The sequence below is a fragment of the Leuresthes tenuis genome, unplaced genomic scaffold, assembly GCF_036924035.1.
Source record: "Leuresthes tenuis unplaced genomic scaffold, fLeuTen1.0.hap1 SCAF_6, whole genome shotgun sequence".
Lineage (NCBI taxonomy): Eukaryota > Metazoa > Chordata > Actinopteri > Atheriniformes > Atherinopsidae > Leuresthes > Leuresthes tenuis.
Window position 1 is genome coordinate 10298415 of NW_027325360.1, and position 23774 is coordinate 10322188.

Consider the following 23774-nt stretch of genomic DNA (forward strand, 5'->3'; position numbering starts at 1 on the left):
AGCCCTTTTTAGAAGTGTCTTTCCCTCAGTTTGGGAAGTAAATTTGTATGAACCTTCATATGTACAGTTATCTATCCAGTAGATGGCAGCATAGTTGTGTATAAGAGGTAGCCTTACAAACGTGGTTAAAATTCTTATTAAATTCGGTTTTTACTTCGTGAAATAAATTTTCTTAAAGGCCACGATCTGCCAACAGTAATAGGGGGAGCTTTATAAAAATGTCCAAATTATTATTATCATCATTTTATTAGATATATTCATTTTGCTTTATTTCGGTCAGATTTTAATATGAAAGAAGCTTATTTTCATAGCGGGACCATGACCTTTTTTATGTTTATTTATCTTTCGGGGTGGGAGGGTAAAGGTTCTTTTTTCAGTCTCACGTGATTTGATCGTGTCCAACGTCATTACCCTTCACGGAAGTCGCAACTGTGATGATGGTGGCTTCGTCGGTCTAGCAGCAGGAAGAGGATGTTTGCTTCCAGTCAAATAATAATATCACCTGATTATCAGACTTTCTAACATCGCAAACCGCCGTAGAGTTTTTTCAGCTAAGCCTGATTTAGACTGTCCATTCCCTCTCCTGGAGGCGGCCTGGAAACGGGTGCTGGATAAAGATGTCACTGTTCCAGTCGGCACTTGATTTCCTAGCCGGGCCCGGCTCGGCCGGAGCGGCCAGTCGGGACCAGAATGACTTCGTTGGACAAGTCGTTGAGTTGGGTGACATGAAACTCAGAATCAAGAGGGTGATCGCCGAAGGTGAGACAGAGCCCTTCAGTGAGAGACATAACAATCCAGTCCTGCAAGTAGCCTAGCTAGGTAGCCTAACTAGCTAACATGCTAGCAGCGCACCTCTGATGGTAATCATTTGCGTTAGCAAGTGCAGAGCCGTGGGTCACCCAGTGAACACAAGTTGATCATTTTGTTTCGATTCGGCTAGCAGGCTTTGAATCGATTTTTGAATTATTGTGTGTGAAGGACAGACAACTTTCACTTTGACTCGAACGCTGTCGTCCTTTGTTCAAAGTGATCATATGATAAAACCGGCTACACAATGTAGGTAAACGCAAACAACATTTTACTTAAGGATCCAGCGAGTTGGCTGCATAACTTCAACCTTATTTGGCTCAGAGAGGAACATCACAGTGCAGTTGTCAGGAAGCCATGTCAGCATTAAAACTGAAGCGAAGGCGGCGTTTTAACAAACCTCCTGCTGATTTCACAAAAAGCCAAGTCCGAGCATTTGCAGAGATCTGCTGGATTGCTGTCTTGTGATGTCAAGTGACAAGTTAGTTTGCTGAAGTTAGGACTGCGTTTAGAACAGATGAACATGCGGGACAAGAATCGTCCTTTTATGCCCCACATAGCTCAGCTTCATATATGGCTTAGGTTACTGGACATGTGAAAACCTACAGATCAGGTTGCCTCTGTGGCACCAAACACTCATTGTTGCTCTCTTTGCAGAGTGGCAAGACAGTCTTGTGAGAAAGAAGTATTCAGAAGTATGACAAATATTTCCACACCCTTTTTTTTTTTTTTTATCATAATAAACATTTAAAAAGTCCCAGATGAGACGCTGGCATCAGTTAGTGTGAAGCACAGTTAACTGATTAATAAAACTTGCAGTGTATCGTTGGGTATATATGTGTAGATTCCATTTCTGGTTTTAGCACTGATGCCTTCCTTATCAACAGTAAAGTGAAAGTATGTTATTGTGCATGGAGAGAGGTTAGAATAGAGAAAAAAAAACTAGATAAAATCCAAGCAGGTAGTGAAAGTGGAGACACCTGACACCCAAAGTCTCCCCTTTTCAAACTCCTCTCCATTAAACAGGGGTCTCTTTTATTCTGAGATTAGATCTTAGATTAAATATGCAATGAATGGCTGTAACAAGATGTTTCTATCTTTTTTGTTGTTTTGTTTTTGTTTTCAAGACTATGTCTTTTTGCACCAGCAGTACTTATTTAATAGTAATAGTAATTATTTGACATGCGTTCAAAGACTGTATCCTCTTGAGACGGAGGGATTTGGTGTGTGATAAAGGAGTTGTTGTTGTTTTTTTTACCTGGAGTGGCTTTAAAACAGAGATAATGCAGACATGGGATTCCTCACAGGCATGAGTTTGCATTCTCAGTCATATTAATTATTTGATGGACCATAAATGAGGCAGTGGTTCAATAGCTATCTGACTGTTGCACTTTTTGGCAAATGTGTGTAGTAAAGTGAGGTATTTGTTCAGTGTAAAGCCCTAACCCAAGAACCAAGTGTTGCCCATTTCACATTCTAAAGGTCAGGTCGCATGCCTCTTAGGTTGCTGGATAGGCTCCCAAACAAGGTCAGTATTTCGGGCCTGGAATAATGAAGTGCATGTCGAACACACCTGCGGAGTCTTCCCTCTGTAAATATAACCCTATAGATTGGAGTCTTGAACCTGTTTCTTTGGTTTTTGTGGAGCAAGGCTGGTAGTTGATTTACTCATCACTATGGTAACCTTGTCCCTTCCTTGTTTGGATCATGGCTTGAAGTCCACCAGCCACAGTGACTTTCATGTCTTAAAATAAAAAGAAATAAGACCATGCTTTATGACAACGATTAACTATATGAAGAATGACCACAACTGCATGACTGTTTTTTTTTTTTAGTTTAGCAGAATTGTAACCAGAGCAGTGTGACGCTCTCTGTGCCTCTGTGTAACTAAAAGTATGAGCACTATTAATATCAGTCTATCCAGCTATATGGATTCAGAGCTGATTGAAACGCTTCCCCTCGGTCAGGCTTAACTGCAGCCTGGTGCTGTGCTTGTTCTTCATCGAGGCACCTTTTCCGTCGTGGCTGCTCAGCGATCAACAGATAAGACTGTGGTTGTACCTTAGCTTTGAATGTTTGTAGAACTCTGCTGGAGTTTATAGTCCCCTCCGTGGTCACGTGCTTGTGACAAACCGAGCGTTGATAGAAACTCGCCATTGTTGATTTTACACTTTTGCTTTTTATTTCTGTCACCGCTTTGCCACCTGGTTCGATCAGGCCAGAGTTAGTCATAGATAGCCCCTTCACACTGCAGTGGAACACATCCTGCTCTGCATCCTACGGTTTCTTTGTGATGTTCGCACTGAGCACGCAAAACTGCTGTTTAAGACAAATGTATGTGCACGTACTGTGTCATTTAATGTGATGATCACCCATTAATACGTGTGGTGTCCTGGCTTTTCTTCCTCCTCTTCTTTTCCTTTAAGGTGGATTTGCATTTGTGTATGAAGCCCAGGACATGAGCAGTGGTAAAGAATATGCCCTCAAGGTAAGATGAAGGTGTATCCACTGAAAAGATTGTTTGCATATTTAGTCACTGTTAACCTTTGGCCGTATCACTCACTAATTCATGCAGATATGATGATTAATTCACACACTCATTCTAAGGTATGCAGATTATATTTATGCTCATAGATGATACCCTACATCAGGAATAAGACCCTTTTTTCACACTAATTCAGCATTCTACAGCACACACTTGAAACAGCTACTATAAGTAAAGTGATTGTCTATTTCCATGACGAAAACCGTATGGACTGTCTGCAAATGGAATATTCTTCTTTGATAGAGTCGTCCTACCCTGAATGGACTGTGTTACCTGATGGCAGATGACACAAACGAACCATCTCTTTGAATGTTTTCGTTTCAGAGGCTGCTGTCCAACGAGGAAGAGAAGAACAAGGAGATCATTCAGGAAGTCTGTTTCATGGTATCCTTCATGATATGTGATGAGGAGGCATTTGGTTTTTTTTTTGTTAGGATCATAATAGAACTTTTGTGTTTTAGTACACAGCAGATGTCGTGTGAAAAGGGGGAAAGATAAACTCTAACCCATGATTTTGCAAGACTGAGGAATGCACCTCTGGTGTAGTATACTGTCATTACCGTATCACTTGTACTTTATTTCTAAACACCATCCTGTGGAAGCCTGTGAAATCCAAAAGCTTATATATATTTACTGGGCTTAGTTTTATTGTAGCATTGCAGTTTAACAAACAGGCTTTTTGAGGGAGGTTTTTTTTTGTGTAACCAGCTTGAGAAACTAGGCTTTTAGGCTATTACTCATAAGATGACAAATCTCGAGACTGGGCTTGACCTCACAGCTGAGTGTGTGTGTGTGTGTGTTCCGTGTGGCCCTTGACCCGCTGTTTACGTAGAAAAAACTGTCAGGTCATCCAAATATGGTTCAGTTCTGCTCTGCTGCCTCCATCAGTAAGGAAGAGTCGGACACCGGGCAGGCCGAGTTCCTCATCCTCACTGAGCTGTGTAAAGGTAAATATTAACACATGCGTCTAGACACAACTGCTGTACGTCTTTCTTTGCTGTACATCTTTCTTTGCTGTACGTCTTTCTTTGCTGTGCATCTTTATTTGCTGCCCCTTGCTCTGTATACAGCTTCAGAGCTGAATCTGTGCTGACTCATTCATTGAAACGTAAGGTTCTCAGTAAGTTAAACTGAAAGGGATTTGTGATGAAAGCTTCCTGTCTGTGGCCCTTTTGTTTCCTGCTCTACTTCCTTTATGTTTAGTTACAACAGACGTGCCTTTCATTCAGCCGTTTTCTCAGCTTCAGTGGCGCATTCAGGCAGACAGACAGTTTGCATGGGTGTAAAAAAAAAAAAAAGAAGAAAGAATTCGGTCGCTAATGTCTCAAACTTTTTAAAATGTTCTATTGTGTCTGTGACTCAAAAGGTGTGTCAGATATTCCCAGTGATACAGAAACAGGTATATTCTTTGTACACATGTAATGTAATTCTTCCTGGTTTTGGTCGTTAAAAGTCAGTAAAGTTACCAATTAGACCACACACCTTTACACTTCAGGCCCCCCTCTCTCCTTTAAAAAAGAAATATGTGTGTATCTTTTCCTTTTGTTTTTAGGTTTCCGTGTGTCTGACGTTAGCGCTACTTGTAGATGCTTAAAGTGTCTCGAAGCCCCCGGCAACATCTGAGTCTGGTTTAAGCGTTTCTAAGACGTGTGAGAGGCACGGAGTCGTGTTACCGGTCTCTGCAGCTCCACGGCGCAGGACTGTTTGTCTGTCTGCTTCCGTTCATCCTCGTCTTTGTGTCTCTTCCACTTCAGGTCAGCTGGTGGACTTTATAAGGCGGGTAGAGCAGAGAGCTCCTCTGTCGTGTGACACTGTGCTGAAAATCTTCTACCAGGCGTGCCGCGCTGTGCAGCACATGCACAAACAGAAACCTCCAGTCATCCACAGAGACCTCAAGGTTGGTCTGTCTCTGCTCGTTGGATGAGTTAAACGTGGCTCAGACGGCAGGTGAATGATGAGGAATCTATCTTGTGATGCTAATGAATTCGACCACTTCTGATGCATTGCAGATCGAGAACCTCTTGATTAGTAATCAGGGCACCATCAAGCTGTGTGACTTTGGCAGCGCCACCACAGTGTCACATCGCCCCGACTACAGCTGGTCTGCACAGAAGAGGTCCATGGTGGAGGATGAGGTACCTACACACACAAACACTTATTGGTAATTAGAAGAAGGTCCACCAAAATCAAAATATATGGATTATTAGAATATCCTACAGTCACAATGACTCAATAGATTACAATCCACAGGATTCATCTTAAATTTTACTGAGCCACATGTGACTGTTTAGCTGTTTTTTTTTTAAGGGTAATTTATACATTACACAATTATTAGGCATCAAAACGCTTTATAAAGTCACTTCTTATTTGTTTGTTTTGTGGGTATGATTAGTGAAACACAAAAAGGAAATCAGATGATACTTTTAAAAAAGTCTTCATCCACTAACACAGCCCTTCTTTGTTTAGAAAAAAGTTGCCATGAGCCTTCCCCGTAATGGGGTCTGTTTTTGATTAGTTTTGGTGAAGCAGCAAGAGCTACCTGCCAAATGTTGTTCAAAGAGCTCTATTGTTCCTCTTTAGAGTGTGTCTTGAGTTTGCGAGGGACCCAAAAGCTCTCAACGATATTGTGAGTCGGGTGCGGAGGCGTTCCATTCCTCTACATTAGGATCTTATGGAACGCTGCAGATTTCTTGTGCAGCAGCATTAAAGGTTTTCCAAAAACTAAGCAGGTTTTTGAGTGGATTTTTCTGTCCATCTTAAACATAGAAAGATCCATTAAGCACATCCCAAGTTAGATCAGCCCACACTAAGACATGTCCTTTCCTTTGATGGCAGTAACTCAAAGTGATCCCGCAGTTCATCAAGATCCAGCCTCAGGCTTGCTCATCTGGTCCAGAGTCTCCCTTTGTCTCATCTGTCTTCAGATGTTTCTTGTTGTAGTTTGTGTATGTTAGTCAGTGTTGGCACCCCATTACTTCTGGACACTGCAGGTAGGATTCCAGGCTGGACCACAGTAGCACCTGAGGATTACGGGGTTCCGGATTATAGCTTCTGATTTCATATCCATATGAGTTTTGTCAACTCTGTTGACTATTTGCTGCAATATTTGTCTTGTCCAGTGGTCACACCTGAGGAGTTCAGGAATTCGGAGAAGGTTGGATCTGCGTGAAAGGCCTCAAACGGACCGAAAATGTCCATTTTTGTTCCCGTTTTACTCAAAGCAATGAAGTCGTTTAAAAAGTTCCAACAGTTCCATGCAAGGTGTTTATGAGGCCCCAACCGTCGTCCTTTCGCAAATATCACCTGAAAAAAAAAATCCAACAAGAAATGAAACCCATTTTTGTTTTATTTCTTTATAATCTTAGATATATTGTTCTATAAATAGTTGTTATTGGTTTTGAATCAATTTCCTCTCTTGACATAGTCCAAGTTGGTTTAACTGTCCTGATTCTATCAAGGTTGTGTTTGAGACACATGTATAAAATGTAGGTCAAAGTCTGCTCCAATCGGTTGTTCTTTTAATGTAATTGATTTTATTATACATTCCCATTATTTTCTTGAATTACACAGTGAAAATCAGTTTGTTAATAAAGAGGTTAATTCAGAGGTCTCAGTGGATCTGCAGCAGTAATGACACCAGAAACCAGAGACCTTTGATCGAATTAGCTGCTTGAGGTCCAGGAAGTGATTACTGATCGATCAGATTAATCGTGTTAATAACATAACCACACAGACACATGCTCACATGAAGGAGCATGCAATAACCCGTGTGTTTCCAAACAAGTAGCATTGAATGAATGCGTGAGCGAAGGGCTTCATTTTGTTGATGATCTTAAGTGGAGACGCTTGAAATGAAAAAGATTTTTTATCCGCTGCATGTATAGTTCTCAGAAATGAATGTCTTTGGGCCCTTTTTTTTTTCCATGACTTCATCAGAGTTTGTCCAGAGGGAAAAAATGAGTCAGAGCTTGTAGATTGTAAGTGTTTGACTTTCACTGGATGCTTTGGTGTTTATTTGGTTGTTTGGGTTTTTTTTTGTGCTTTCTGTAGATCACAAGGAACACCACTCCAGCATACCGGACACCAGAGATGATCGATCTCTACTCCAATTTTCCCATCAATGACAAACAAGACATTTGGGTCAGCTCCTTCACACGTTTTTTTTTTTCCCTTTTTTTTCTGTGTTTTACCAAGTTTATAATCAAATAAAAGACATTTGACATTTTTGAAAAAGATGGCTCACGTTTTGCCTTCCTTACCTTCTCCCATGCAGGCCCTGGGATGCATCCTCTACTTACTGTGTTTTAAGCAGCATCCATTCGAGGAAGGGGCCAAGCTCCAAATAGTCAATGGAAAATACTCCATCCCTCAGAATGATGTCAAGTACACTGTGTATCATGACCTCATACGTAAGCACTGCCTGCTTGTCTGCAAACCTTTCCACTCCAGTTTCCCTCTTGATCTTCTCTCCATTATAAGGTGCCTGTCAGGTGTTTTTTGTTTTTCCCGGACGGGTCCTCTTAACGTAGCACTTACAGAGAGTCGTCGTGGGAAGTTAATAATGCATTTTTAAAAATTCTGCCTCACGCGGGGGACAAGCCTGCTCGTACAAACGGGCATCTCATAAAACACAGAAAAGAAACGGGAGGCACAGCAGCATTTTGATAAAGAACCTTTTACAAAACGGCATTTTAAGATCTTCAGAAACTTTTGACAAAACGTGTTTTCAGAAACAGAGGAAAGTAGACGTCACAATACATTTAAAATGGGATTATTGTAAAACCTCATTTAATATTTTCCTTAAAATGGCTCTCCCTCCTCCAACACAACCCCTCTTTTCCCTCTGCTTGTTGTTCTATCCAGGTTCCATGTTGAAGGTGAACCCAGATGAGCGTCTGTCTATTACTGAGCTGGTTAACCAGCTGCAGGAGATCGCAGCAGCACGCAATGCCAACCCCAAATCTCCCATTACAGAGGTTGGTGCTTTTGTGCCCGCTTCTATATAAACGTCTCCTTTCTGACTGTAAGGTAGTTATTCCATCTCATCCTGATGCGATTACTTTTGCGAAGTCACACAAAGTGTGCAAAAAGGAGGCTGTATTCTCTGCCCCTTGCTCCTTCTTCTCCACTGGTCATAGTGCTAATTGGTCAGAAGAGAGAAAGAAATTCGAAAAGGCTGTGGAGAAATTCAAAAGAAGCGTAACATAATAGCAACACCACAGCTGTAGAGTCGTGTCTTTTGTGGCACTGTCACCGTAAAGGCAGAAAACAGTAAATAGTAATCTGAACACAATCAGATCCAAGGCTTTTGTTTAACTCTTCAACCCACAGCCTCTTATGGTTCTTATCACAGACCCACAAATCCTGGTATTTACCCCTAAATCCTCACTCACGCTTGGCATTGATGCAAAGCTGATTTTAGTGTCAAAAGTCTCCAGAATCTCAGTGACTCTTCTTTCCTTTTTGCTCTGTACTGGTTCAGTTACAGATGGGTCAGTGTCAGTGTTCATCATCCTTATGTACATTTCTATAACGGTTCAGTTTAAGTGCCCGTTTTGCCCAATAGGAACTTAGTAGATTAATGCACAAAGTTCACGTTAACCTCTACAAATTTCTTATTAAATCTGAATCCTGATAAGGCTGGTAAGTGTCTGCAGGGTGAAGGCAGATTTGGCAATTGCTGATCTGATTAGGGTTAAGAAGGAGTTTCCCTGCTGGATCTAAGAAGATTACCGTCCTCCTCCTCGCTTTGCGGCAGTTCAGCTCAGACATATGGAGAGGCAGAGATGGGAGTGAGACACTGACCAAGACAGGAGCGCAGAGGCTATCTAGCTGCTGTGTTATTTGCTCAGACGGCCCATTACTCTGCAGAAGATGAAACATTTTTTTCCTTTTTTTGTTCTAATGTATCTCTCTTAGAGACGAATAATTTTTTCTTTTTCATTTATTTTATTTTTTTGGACGATTTCTCATCTTTTTACAGCATTTTTTTTTTTTTGGAAAAGCTTTAGCTTCGACTTTCTCATCCCTCTTTGTGAACTTTGTTTTGTTTTCTCTTTCTTTTTTCTCTTGTTCTAAACATTACCGACGCAATCTTTCAATCCTCTCTTAGTTTTGTCACGTCCACATAGTGATTCTGGTAACAATGTTGAGTACTTATTACTGTTGGCGTCCAGTGTCTGACGGCTATGAATGTCTGCAGCTGCTGGAGCAGAACGGAGGTTTTGGCAACAACGGAGCGCAGCCGCCCGTGCCGATCCAGAACGTCCATAACAATGCAGGTAAAAGTACGTTTGCACAGAAATGTTGTGGTCTGTGAAGCAGTGCAGCGTTTTGGAGTGTTTGGGCTTTTCATGCTGAAAGTTTGGGGGATAAAAATGTCATTATGTCATTTTCTGTCTTCATTGATCTTTGCTTGTTGCTGAAAGGCTAAAACAAAAGGACCCCGCTGGAATGCTCATGAATATTTAACGCTGCTGGCCAACTCTCCTGCCAACTTTAACTGCATATTATTGCTTAAAAACAGCTGTTGAGCTGTAACTGAGCAAAATCATTCATTTCAACCAATTTAGTGTTTGTTGGTGTTTTTTTTTTGTTTTTTTTCCACCGTTTTTTCTAATCAGCCAAAGACACATGTTCACACACACACACACTCGCTCATCTCCACCCTCAGGATGCCGTAGAACATATCACTGAGAAGGCTTGCAATACGCCCTCCAGTTCACGCACGTCACCTACCAAAATATTGCATGTGTTTGACTTTTTTGAAGTAACTGAAAGTCTCATCCTCCTCCTCCTCTGAGCAGAGGGATCATGGCCAACAGTCAGACATTAAGTCAGTTGCTTTTGACCTCATGGAAGCAGGATCCTGATTTGTTACAGATTTTGCATGCTGCGCTCTGGTCACCCTATTACACACTAACCTTGCTTGATCTTGAGTATAAACCTTAAGCCAAGCGGATCTCATAGAGTCTTTGTAATGTAATGTAAAGGCTGATGTTTCAGTGTTTGTCATCAGCTGTTATGGCTCATGTGCTCGGACTTGTCATTGCTTTTTGTATTCAATTGGAAACGCTTATCGCAGATAACCTGCCATAATATGTGTTAGAAAAAAACAAGCCTTGAATATACAAGAATGTAGCACTATGACTGTAACATACAGTGTTTAAGAGACATATTTTGAGTGTGGATTTTTTATTTTGCATTTCACATATTGTGTCTTGCATTTTGATGGAATTGAAGGCTGCTAACTCTGGACGAGCTTGCATTCAGTTATCCCAGGTCTAAGAGGTTTAGATGTCTATGGGTTTGAATGGCAGGAAAGGAAATATTTCAATCTAAGACCGACAGATGCAAAGTACAAACGCTCAGGAAAGGATTCATTTATGATAACTTTCTCACAAAATTGTTTAGAGAACAAGCTGGAGAATGGTTTTAAGAAAGTCAATTTTCTTTGGTTTGTTTCTACATTTATCGAAATGAGCTTAATGAGCTTATTTTTTTCCCTTACACACACTCACACACATACAAGCTGCCTCAAGCCCCTTAAGAGGATTTCTGCACTGCCATTCAACCATCTGTCGAAAAGCAGAGTATGTTTGCTCCTTCCCTTGAGCACCGGCTCTAACTGCATGTTGCTTCCACTCAACATCAGGCAGATTCACCATAGCTGAAACCCACTGATTTTATCCAATTCATTTACCTTGAAGTCCAACGACAACTTTAATTCAATCCGATGAACCACTCGGTGTCATTGAGCATTTGTCTGCAGCAAAAAGAGAATTTCTGATGATTTGTATATGAAATATATCTCAACTTCGTAACTTTTTTTTGGGTTAAACCCTTAACTTGATTCAAATACCTAAACCCTGCGTCAGTGCCTGAGCTCTGTAAATGTATCGCTGTAAATGTATCATGCTTTCTTTTTCGTCTTGTTGTGCAGGTGTGTACGACCCCGATCAGGCAGGAAGTGGCATCTTGGATATCTTGAGAGGGGGAACAGAGCGCTTCCTCACCAATATAAAGGACACATCTTCTAAAGTCATCCAGTCAGTAGCCAGGTGAGATGAATTAACCTTGTTAGAACGTACGCCACTCTTCTCTGTTTTCATGTTTTTCAGTTGACTTATGAAAGCTCAGAGAGCACCGCTCGTCCTTTATTTGTAGAACCTGTCATGTAACCTTTTGACTCACTTGGTTTGCCACGAGGTATGAATTATTTGATTGATTTACAGTCACAAGCTGTGCTTTTTAATCAGCGGTGTTTCCCAGAACGCATTCAGCTGTGGCTGCTGCACCTTCAAACAGAGCAGTTAAGATCCAACTAACAGGAGGATTTGAATATATTCTTTTTAAAGCATCCATTCATACACATCCAAAATAGTAACTATTTTCTAAACGGAGAGATTATTAGTCATCATGTTTCATTACAATTACATTGACTTCTGTTGCTAATTATTGTAAACCTTCTAATTGTCTGTGTAATCGTGCATATTCCCTCCTACTTCCGCCTAAGTTTGAACTTTTAAAGGAACATTTTGTTGCTCGGTTGTTGGATTATTTGGTTTTCTACTCTGCTGTCAATCTGCATTGTGTTACCACTGATGTAAGAGTTAGTCAGTGGAGTACAGCAGTAATCCAGTCTGCTGGACGTAGCAGCACCACCACCAGAAGACCCTGGAAGTGAGATGTTAAAGAAACGTTGGAAAAATGAGCAAAGTGTTCCTTTAATAGCCAAAGTGTGCACATCTGCAACAGTTTAATGTTTCGTTTAGTTATTCGATCATCATTTTTGCTCCATTTGTTTGGTTGTTTGGTTTATTATTTTTTTTTGTTGTTGTTTCTTTTCTCTGTCCCAATCCCTCATGGTCCCTATGTGTCCATCACCTAGCAACCCAAGGTAAATATGGGTCGGTGAAAATGCGTCCAGTCGTGCGTTGCTCTGTGTGTTCTGTAGTTTGTGTTTGATTTAGAGGGAAAAACATGTCGTAAGGCTTTTGCAGTGCTGTGTCCTTCATCACAGCTTGCTGATCCTAACATCACGCTCTCAATGATTCACTCGTATGAATGCTGAGCATGTTATGAATGGAGAGTCGAGTATTATTGGATTATTGGAAATAACAAAGCAAGTGAGACTTGATTTCAGTGTGGTTCAGGAGATTATTGTGACAGATCTAAAATTCAAATACTGAAGCTAGAGTTGCTCGTATGACAACAATAACTGAAGATTTAAAGATATTACAGCCTTTGCACAGGGGAGAGAGTAGAGTGGAGTAGCTGATCACATTTTGCATCACTCAGTGTAAGCAGTGTTGAATTGTTGCAGAAATTAACAGAATTCTCTCTGAGGCACAGATCTTCATCCATCCTCTGTGTCCCACCAACATGTCTAATAATCTCCTGTTACCCTTCCTTGATATTCTAATATTATAATGATATCTTAAGAGAAAAAAAAGTTTTTAAAGTGTGCAATCTTTTACTATTAGTTGAGAATAAGCTACTAATGCAAAAGTAAGTCTATAAATGCCCTACTGGAGTTCAAGTTGCTCTAGCTGGATTCACTGTCCTATATGAATGAGTGAATGAGTTAACAGTAATTAGAAGATTTAGTATGGCTCCACTGCTTACCGAGTAACCATTTCAGCTACATGTGTGTCTTAACCAGCATCACCTGTCTGTCCTAATATGTACAGATAAAACTGGCTGTCATCAGCATAGATGTCTCTCTTTTTTTTTTTTTCCTAAATTTTGACATACAGTGGAAATCATGCTTTGTTCTTTTTCTTGTTGTCGTGTTCCATATGATTCCACTCGCTTTAAGACTCCACTCCCTTAGTTTTTAATTTTGCAACCAGCTCCTCTTAACACCAAGGAGCTATTGGCACAAATGAATGCTCTGCCAGGTGCTGTTGCTGCATTAAAGACTCCTCGGACAGACGAACCGAGGATTCCAGTAATCTAATTTGCATAATTTGTAGGACAGCCTTGAACACCAGGTTGACATTAGTATATCCTAATGCAAAGTTGTTGTTGTTTTTGTCAACCAGTTGGTGTAGTTATGTCCAATAGCTTTGTGTAGACTCAGTCTTTTGTTTCCCCTTTATCTCTCGTAGAAATCACTTCTTTTGCATTTGTCCTCTCTGATATGCTATGTATCTGCTCCTTTAGTGAATGTGCCTCTGATTCTTTAACAGTTATGCCAAAGGGGACCTGGATATTTCCTACATCACCTCCAGAATAGCAGGTAGAGATGGTGCCTTAATGAAACTACAGTTTTTTTATAAGTATAAAATCATTCATAAGCTCATTTTGATACAGCCTAGATGTTGCAATGGGACTTAATATCTCATAGTTTAAACATTCTGAGACAGTGAAACCTTACCTGTAAATATGTGTATGTGTAGTTATGTCTTTCCCAGCTGAAGGGGTGGAGTCTGCGATAAAGAACAACATAGAGGACGTCCGTCTGTTCCTGGATTCCCGTCATGCTGGCCACTATGCTGTGTACAATCTCTCCAAACGATCATACAGGCCTTCTCGATTCCACAACAGGGTATGAAGTGTGTGTGTTTGGGTGTGAATTCATTCTTAAGAGCGAGTAACAGTTGTAGTTGTGTGCATCTCTGCTTTTGTAATACACCGGTTTAGGTTTATGATTTACATTATCATTTGTTATTGTTGAACTACATGCAGTTGTTACTTTATTTTTTTTTCTTCACTCAGTTTGAATCTGTGTGTGTGTGCAGGTTTCAGAATGTAACTGGCAGGTGCGCCGTGCCCCCAACCTCCGTAGTCTCTACAGTGTATGTAAGAACATGCATCTATGGCTCAAACAGGACCAGAGGAACATCTGTATTGTCCACTGTCTGGTACGTACGTGCCTCTGAGCATGCTCACGTGCTCGGATTAACTCAGAGCTTTAGCTGTAGCATACATAGAAATCAACTATGCTGTTCTGAGCGTCAGTGTGAAATATCGAGGAATGGAGACTGAAAAGAGAAATGACCTGATCCATTTCTGTTTTTAGTCCACGTTGAGGCGAATAAATGTTGAAAACAGTCCCAGAAAATAAGAGACATAAGAACTATAAAAGTAAAGTTTAGCTACACATGCAGAATACTGCTTATTTAGAATCATCATTGAGTACATGAACAAATTGGGGCTGTGATGTCAGTGAAATTTGATTTAATGATTGTCATACAAATACCTTGATTAATGGTTTGATTATTTCTGTCCGTCGATTTCATACTATAACCATAGTTAAAACTTAATAAAACTCACACCCTTTGAAGAATAACAGCCACTCACCGGCAACAAATAGGATTTAAGGGATTAATACCTTGTGACCGCCACCATTTTCGCTGTAAAGCTGACAAATTTATCTTTGGGGGTTCGGGGGTTCATCTTTTGCTTTTTATCTACTCTCTACATCCATTTAGCAGTCGCCAGTCAGTCTCAGGATTAACAGAGACAAACCACCAAGCACGGATGTTCAATTTTCTATTCATCAATTGACGGGCGTGTCTGTAGCCTACGGGAGGAAGCTGAAGTATTCAGAGACGAGTCACCAAAAGCTGTTGGGCTGATTTCCTTTGGCTTAAAACCAAAATAAGCCCATAACAGTGTGCACTGAGATAAACAGTTGGTGTCAGTAAATCTACACTGATGTTCTGCAGCAGAAGATGTGTTGTAACGAGATTTCGAATAAAGGCCCACGAGAGCCAACAAAACCTTTTAAATAGAAACAAATAAATAAAGACCATCATGACAATTTATGCAAAATGGTTGAAAATATAAAAAAAAACTGCGCTTATACAGTTATGTAATAAAGTCAGTTTGTGTTTTAAGCATCTTAAAGAACAACCAGCGCTGCCTAAATCCTGCGCATCTAAATGAATATGAGCAAAAAAACAAAAAACTGCAAAGGTATAAGGACACAAAATGAGAAAATATAAAAATAGTAAAGAATGATTCCGACATGCTTTTTACGCCCCACTGTCTCTGACCGTAATGACACGTTGTGTAAACGCAGAAAACCAAAAGCAGTCATTTCTACCTGAGGTTTTGAATGATACTGAGGAAAGGAATAAGAACTGTGTCGGCTGCGGTGACTTGAATTGTTCCCCTCGCATTTTCTCTCTGTAGGATGGCAGAGCCGCATCAGCGGTGGCCGTTTGCTCCTTCCTGTGTTTCTGCCGCCTTTTCACCACAGCTGAGGCTGCTGTCTACATGTTCTCAATGAAACGCTGCCCGCCTGGCATAGCGCCTTCACACAAGAGGTACAAAAACACAGTGTATAGAAAATAGATGAATAAACAGGGGCGGGGTGGGTTCAGAGACTCCAGACTCATAAAATATATCCTCGGTGGGCCCCTGAACGTATTATTGATTTATAATGTAATACTCTGCTATTTGTCGTGTTTGTATAATCTAACCTGCTATCAATTTTGTATATCATCAGATATATTGAGTATATGTGTGACATGATGGCAGAGGAGCCCATCATCCCTCACAGCAAGCCTGTGATTATTCACTCTATCACCATGACACCTGTGCCGCTGTTCAACAAGCAACGCAACGGCTGCAGGCCGTTCTGCGAAGTTTACGTTGGAGACGAGAGAGTCCTCACTACGTCACAGGAGTACGACAAGATGAAGTAAGATTTTACACACGCAAGCAATGCCTGTCCTTTTACGCAACTTTTCCATTCAGTCATTCTCTGTTCCTCTCTCTCTCCTTGCAGGGATTTTAAGATGGAAGATGGCAGAGCAGAGATCCCCCTCAATGTTACAGTTCAAGGAGACGTGCTGGTGGTTATTTATCATGCAAGATCTACGCTGGGAGGACGCCTACAGGCAAAGGTATGGACGCATGCAATCCTAAATCCAACTGTTCCTTCATTTCCCCTGAGGAAATTGACTGTTTAGGATCCCTGTTACTGTTCTGGTTGAGGCATCAAGCAGATACCTGGGACATCCTGAGTGAAAATACTACCTTGAAGTCAGCTTCAAACCTTAACTTTTAAAAAAAATCTCTGTTTCAGATGGCATCCATGAAAATGTTTCAGATCCAGTTTCACACGGGCTTTGTGCCAAGAAACGCGACTACTGTCAAGTTTGCAAAGTATGTATACTGCCTCAAGCCATAATCAACTGCTGAAAATAGAATTGTTCCTTTATAATATGGACAACTGACTCGGGTGTTATACTCATTACAGTTAAGTTAGCAGTAAGATATAATATGTGGTAAAAGAGTGCAGTTTTCTGTCCTCGTAACCTCATCGTTCCCATCCACACGTTCTCTTCTCAGGTATGATTTGGACGCCTGTGACATTCAGGAGAAGTACCCAGACTTGTTCCAGGTTAACCTGGACATTGAGGTGGAATCCAGGGACAGACCCAGCACCAAGAACCCCCCATGGGAGAGCTTCCAGACCAAGGGCCTCAACCCCAAAATCCTTTTTTCATCTCGTGATGAACAGCAGGAGATCCTCAGCAAATTTGGTAGGTGTCTTTTCTTCACCACATCATGTGTTCGGTCACGGTTTTGTTTGATGTGTTTTGAGTTTATAACTTATCCGTATCTCAGTGAGTTTGGATTTTTCTGTAATCAAGCCCACCACAAGCATCTCTTCAGTTTTCCCTGTTCACTTGTACATATGAACTGAATATTAAACCTTAATCACTACAGGTAAGCCTGAGCTGCCTCGGCTGCCAGGTTCCTCTGCCTTTTATGACTCGGAGTCACCACAGCCAGCTCAGACCCCAGAAGGTTCAAATGCAATGGAAGCAGAATCTCCTGTGAACGATGATGCCAACCCCAGCAACTTTTTCCAGACACTAGATTGGGAAGGTAAACCTTTTGTCGTCAAATGGTTTTTTGAAAGAATCAACTAAATTTGATTCCACCTCACTGTCCTGATTAATTTCCTTTTTTCTACAGAAGAGGAGACTTTTCTTTCTGTCTTCATGTTTTTTAGATCAGATTCAAACCATGAAATGGTCTCTTACTCTGGATTTACCCATCGCTGATTTCTAAAGAATTTGAAACCTCAAATGCCTTGCAATTTCCTCTGACTTGCATTTTGTATATATAGAGGTGCGTAGCCCACATGATGCTCCAGACAACCAAGGAGGAGGATCCTTTAATGAGCAGGAGGACATCAGTGATCAATCAGAGGGAGAGTCATACTCTTATTCTGCTACCAGTGGAGAACCTTTGTCACGTGACACCAGCGAGCACCAGTTTGATGCCGACTTCCAGGTGCAGAAATGATTGGATTGCTGATTATACCCTATTATGTCACAGCAGTATTACTTATTTTCATGCACACTGATGCTGTTGTGAAATTCAGCCAAAACGTCAAATTTTCTCCTTCCATTCGCTGCTGTTTGTTTATGATGTCCTTTCCTCCCCCCAGACATCCCCTCCTGCGGCCCAGGAGTCTCCTCTTGGCGGTACAGCCGACCTCTTAGGTTTGAATTCTGAACCTGAACTTCCTTCCACATCCTCAGCCTCCTCCTCTGCTCCTCATCAAGTAGACCAGGGGGGACTGAAAGCTGCCTCCAGCAACAGCGATCTCCTCAACGACCTGTTTGCACCTCCTGCTGGTCAGACAGGAGCGGTGCAGGAGGATTTGTTCTTCTCTGGGCCAACCGATGGAGCCACATCAGACTCGAAACGTAAAGAACAAAACTTACTTAATGCTAATTGGGGGGAAAAAGGAAAATTTCCCCTTTATTTTTAATACATTTCTTGCTTCTTCTACCTCGTGTTTGTTGCAGCCGTGGGCGACTTGTTTGACCCCTTCAGTATGGGGTCTGGGTCTGGTGTTAGCTCCAGTGTCGGTTCATCTCGGCAAGCATCTGGACCGGACCTGTTTGGAGACTTGTTGGGCTCTGACAGTTCAGCAACCAGCGGATTTGGCTCAGCTCACAGCAACACCACGCCTGCCTCCAACACCAGCCTCTTCAACCTTAGTTAGTAAAAAAGAAAATGTATTTTAAGGCCCAACGTCCCATCCCCCACAACCTCATCACATCCCACTGCAAATCATTAACTAATCTCCCTTCAGTATCTTAAAAAAAAAGAGATATTTAACTGGTCAATTTTTGATTTTTTGTCTTCTCAGATAAGCTTGTGAAAGATGTCCCTAAGATGACATCATCAGCCAGCCAACCAGACTTGCTTGGTGGGTGGGACAGCTGGACAGCTGGCAGCACCGCTGGTATTAGCAACACCGCCAGCAAACCCAGCTACACCAACGCAGGTGGGTGGAGAAATGTTTTCCAGGCGTTAATAGAAGACTGGAGATAAATCAGTTTAGTGGACAATCGTGAGAAGTGTCCATTAAAAAAAATATTGTAACTGACATATTGTTCCTGTTTCTTTTCGAAGCTTCTATTGGATCCTCCATGTCAAAAGCCAAGTCTCAGACCTTCGATCCTTTTGCGGACCTTGGTAACCTGGGCTCCAACTTACCAGGTAGGAGGACTTGGCCTGATACAGAGTTGCGTATGATCTCATAAATCCATCCGGAGTAACCATCATCCTTCCATGCTTTCCTGCAGGTTCTTCCAACAGCAACTTTTCTGGGCCTTCTTTTAGCACAAAGGGTCCCTCTTCCACCGCGTCCTCCTCCTCTGCTAAGCCTCAAGTCCAGCAGCCCTGGCAGTCTGGAAGACCCACTTCAGCCCAGAATAAACCTTGGCTGTCTGGATCAGCACCCAAAACAGCCTCAGTGTCTCAGCCTGCTACTACACAGACCTCTAAACCCAACTACAACCTTAACTTCACTAGTGTCATCGGTGGGAGAGAGGAGAGAGGAGTTCGCGGGCCTGGATTTGGTAAGAGAACCTGGTCTTCTCCACAGATATTATGCCTAGAGTATGAATGTTTGCATCTTTATATTTCTATGCTGGACCTTAATTTTCTCCTTGCTGTTGTAATGCAGGCCCCAAGCCAAAAGTGAAAGAGGATGATTTTGAGGACCTACTGTCTACTCAAGGTTTTGCTTCGAAACTTGATAAGAAGGGACCAAGGACCATTGCTGAAATGAGAAGACAGGAGATCACAAAAGAGATGGACCCGCTGAAATTACAGGTAACCAACTAAATACAAATGTTAGGAACACAACACTCAAATCACATACAATCTGTGCACCCGAATAAAAAATAATAGCTCCTTGCGAGTATTACCTGGGCAAATCTTAAGTCTCTGTTTTATGCACTAGTTCATTTTACTATTTAACAAAAAAAAAGAAGAAAGAAATGCTGGGGCACGTCATCAATCCTTTTCATCACTTGCCTAAAAGGGTGCATATATAGCCCAGTATGGTGCTTTTTGACAGGTGACAATCAAAGCTTTCCTTTACAAAGTACCCTCAAGAGACGTCATCTGGGCTGAAATGAAGGCTGGTCTTTTTCTCACCTTAGATTTTGGATTGGATTGAGGGAAAGGAGCGAAACATTCGAGCGCTGCTGTCAACTCTACACACGGTGTTGTGGGAGGGGGAAATCCGCTGGAAGTCTGTGGGCATGGCTGATCTGGTGACACCTGACCAGGTGAAGAAATACTACAGGAAGGCAGTGCTGGTTGTTCATCCAGATAAGGTACAGTGTTTTTGTACGTGTTAAAATCATCAGAACTGCTCCTCAGTCGGTATTAAAGTTTTAATTGATGCTCCTTCTGTCTGCAGGCGATGGGTAAGCCTTATGAACACTATGCTAAGATGATCTTCATGGAACTGAATGATGCCTGGTCAGAGTTTGAGAACCAGGGATCCAAAGCACTCTTCTAAAACCCTGGCCTGGACCCCAGCTTAGACCAGACCAGACCCAACTGGACTGGATTTGGCCTAAACAAGCAAGGGTTAGACTGGGCCAGATTGGACAGGACTGAGCCCACATTGGGCCTTAGGGGGCACAGAGCCTCTGAGAGGTGTCCTCTCTACCATTCCTTCCCTCCTTCTTTACTTTCTTCTGTTTCTACAGTCAACAACAACAAAAAAAACCTGATGCCTCATTTTCTGGCTGTAGTACAAAAAAAAAAAAAAAGAATATCCTCACTGGTTCATAAACAGCCAGTTAAATAAACATCAAGATTGTTCTTTATCTCACTGCCTATCTGTGCGTCTGCCTGAGTGGTGCTGCAAACATCGGAAGCGAGGAAAAGGCTGAGGGTCACACTGAGAAGATGAAATGGAAAAGAACAAAGGACTTTTAAAGGATGATTATCATGACAGTTGTATCCACACAAGAAAGACATGACCCAACACTAATAAAAACGCTGATCGGATTTGGCTGTTGGTGGTAAGATTTTAATTTGTGCGTTTGGTAACAGCCAGTCGTGTAGCTTATTGGTAAACAGGAAGTGAATGTGGCTGTTAATTACCCAGCATGCTAGCCACCATGTGAGATGGCAAAATATCATCCGAAGGGGAAATAAATTTAAGCTCAGTGGCCTCAAAGAAAAGAAAAGAAAAGAAAAGGTAAAATAAAGGCAAGCACTTTTGTTCATTTGAGACCCTTCCAGCCGTAACAAACGATGGAGGAAAGATTAAACGTCCTTTGAAAACATAAATGAAAACTTTGAAGTGCTACTGCTACAACTTTTCGAGCCACCACTTGGTTTTGTATCTGAGCTGTTCCCTCCCATGACAGTCAGACGATAACCTGCTGAACACTACGAGAGCTGCTTTAACCCTTACAGTAATGCTGCACACGCTCCTCAAATTAATGTTAAACTGTGCGTCCCTGAACTTGTTTTGGAGCTACACATAAATCCAAATGAGCAGTCGGGGTGGTTTTTTTTCTTTCTTTTTTTTTTTTTTTTTAATAAGTGCTCTTTAAGTCCACCCACTCGGGCTACTCTGTGTAGCAGGCTGCATGATCTTCATCACCAAACCCCTGAACAACCGCAGGTTCAGGTTCGCCCAGACAGGCAGCGGCTCTTTTGTTGAAGTGCTCTTCTTCTTGTCGCAGGAACAGCAAAGAGGCTACCTGCTTCATTTTGCTGGGTGACAAACGACAAGCCTGTCCAGACCTCACAGTGCTTATTGCTTTTGACCATCTCCGTCATCGCTGTTAGGAACCCCCGCTCTCTGAGTCTTTAAGCTCCTCCCACCCACGGCGCGCAGCTCAGTAAACATTTTTGTCAGTGAAAAAAAAAAATCTAAAAGATCCAAAAGTGAAGGATTGAAAAGAGAATGTCTAGTCGCTCCCGGTTTCATGCTCTGTGTTATTTGGGTTTGTTCTGTGTTTGTATTGAACTGTTTGTCGGTTAATCATCAGTTCAGTGTAAATATAAGAATATTATCATCCATCAAGTGGCTTTGTAAAGATTCCAGCCTGAGGGTTTATTTTGTCATATATCCACAGGCTGAACGGTGTGAATGAAATTGTGTGTGTGTGTGTGTGCGAATAAGTTTCTCTCTACAGGAGGATAATGCTTCTTTATTGGACATCATGCCTGTAATCGCTTTTGTTTTTGCTTTATTTAATTTTTTTTCCAGCTTCTCCTTCTGTTTTGTTTTTATCTGTTTTTGACTCACTGAAAATCTTTCCAACCTTACTTTCACATTTACCTCATGGACCAAATCAAATCACTCGTTTTCTTATTTATTTCTATGTTTTATGAGAAGGTTGGGGGTTGATGACTTACTCATTTATTTTAATGTCACAATAAGAAAATTCACATAGCATATAAGTGGAATGTGTGGAGTGCAGATGGGACAGTTGTTGTTAGTCGATCCCAGTGTGCTTCTGTTGCTGTTTTCATTCCAAAGCATCAAACATTAATGTGATTGTGCTTTTACAAATGTATTTCCTGTCTGTTGTTCCTCTATATACGTTACTCTGTATCATTTGGGTTTTTTTCAGTCTGTTTTTTGTGTTATAATTTTCTTCCTTTTAAGGCAGAAGTGAAATCTCTTCTGTTTTGTATTCTGACATTTTCTTAAAATTCCAAAACAAGGGGCCATCAAACCTAAGTATGAAGACGAATAGATTTTTCTGACAGTATAATAGTATAAAGAGGGAGGATAGGACAACCACTCATCGGCAGTGTTTACTGTACCAAATTACATCATACTAATATGAATGTAAATTTCAGTGCAAAAACAAAAGATTAAAAATCCTTTTGATCTGAGGGAAAACGGTTTGGGGTCTTTCTCTTTCTTTTTAATATAATATGGATTCACATTTGCAACCTAAGATATGATACTATATATACCTTAAATATAAGTAACTCAATGTTTAATTCAGCTCAGTTTGTATTGCACCACATCACAACAAATGTCATCTCAAGGCACCTTAAAGATGCAGTCCAGTGTAAGCCAAGAATACTCCCAATTCATTGAAATGCAATCTTCATCTGTGTCAGTGCAACGCTGTTTTCTTTCCAACTTTTTTTTTTTAGGTCTGCTTTAACACATGGAGCTCTGAATGAACTAATTACCTTCTTTTTTTTAGAGGAGCAACAATGTCTAGTGTTGTATGCAATAAAGCTTTAATATTAACAAGATCGTCAAGCTATGTAGGAGTGTATGTTGGAATGATTTTTTAAAAATTTGTTTACAGCATACTCTGATAGATACCTACTATATAGAAATGTCCTCTCAGATGTTGTGTTGTCAAGTGATGTAAACTCAAAGGGGATTTAAAAAATTATCAGATAGGACGGTGTTATGAGGCAGCACTGTTCAATGTTCACTTCCAATGCCATATGCTCGCACAAGATCAAGGGTATGATTAAGAGAGTAAATAGATCTGTGCGCATTATGAGAATATCCAATTGAGTCCAATGTAGAATTAATATTCAGGCTGTCAGTCACTCACTACAATAACTTTATATGTACTCTGCACAAAGTGAGATTTAAAAAAATAAAACTAAATCATAGAATTCAGACAGACACTCAGGGAATAAGTTGAACGATTCTATTTGTTTTTTTGTGATTTCCACTTTGGGTGTGAAAAACTGGGTCTTGGATTCAAAAGAGCTAAAAACTAATCTTGGGTTTTGGACTGATTTGAAGATGGCCACATCTCCTCTTTGGCCTGTGGCTGGAAGAATGTGAACATTTAAATAGCTATCAAGAGTTTATTCATTAATCTCTGACTTAATGCAGCATGCATCATAAATTCCTGTTTATCACCATGAAGTGATGATCAGCTTGCTGTGGATTTCTGAGATTACGTCACATTTGATACATCAAGTGTGAATGAATGTCAATTCGCTGTTACTTCATACAATAACTGATGTACCTCTAAATGAATTGGTTTCCATAAAAATTTATTTCACATCAATGTCTTTGATCAGCTTATTTTTACCCCTATTTTTAGGATATGTTTAAGTTCTTCGGTAGAGCAACTCTGTGCATTTTAGGTTGTCTTACCGGTTTAATTAAGGCAAAAGCAAGCAAGCA

At 41.0% G+C, this 23774-nt stretch overlaps 1 protein-coding gene across 1 annotated transcript; it reads left to right on the forward strand.

The window, feature by feature from the left end:
• The first annotated feature begins 408 nt into the window (after positions 1 to 408).
• On the forward strand, positions 409 to 22505 carry gak (cyclin G associated kinase). Its single transcript, XM_072387507.1, has 30 exons — positions 409 to 759; positions 3234 to 3295; positions 3677 to 3736; positions 4185 to 4299; positions 5107 to 5249; positions 5362 to 5487; positions 7403 to 7492; positions 7626 to 7761; positions 8216 to 8328; positions 9555 to 9633; positions 11295 to 11412; positions 13546 to 13595; positions 13756 to 13904; positions 14098 to 14220; positions 15497 to 15630; positions 15813 to 16007; positions 16095 to 16212; positions 16395 to 16474; positions 16661 to 16854; positions 17042 to 17203; positions 17448 to 17614; positions 17772 to 18033; positions 18136 to 18330; positions 18483 to 18620; positions 18749 to 18835; positions 18922 to 19197; positions 19305 to 19453; positions 19786 to 19962; positions 20049 to 20808; positions 20857 to 22505. The coding sequence occupies exons 1-29, from the start codon at positions 618 to 620 to the stop codon at positions 20148 to 20150; spliced, it is 3942 nt and encodes a 1313-aa protein (XP_072243608.1). The 5' UTR covers positions 409 to 617; the 3' UTR covers positions 20151 to 20808; positions 20857 to 22505.
• Positions 22506 to 23774: the final 1269 nt, after the last annotated feature.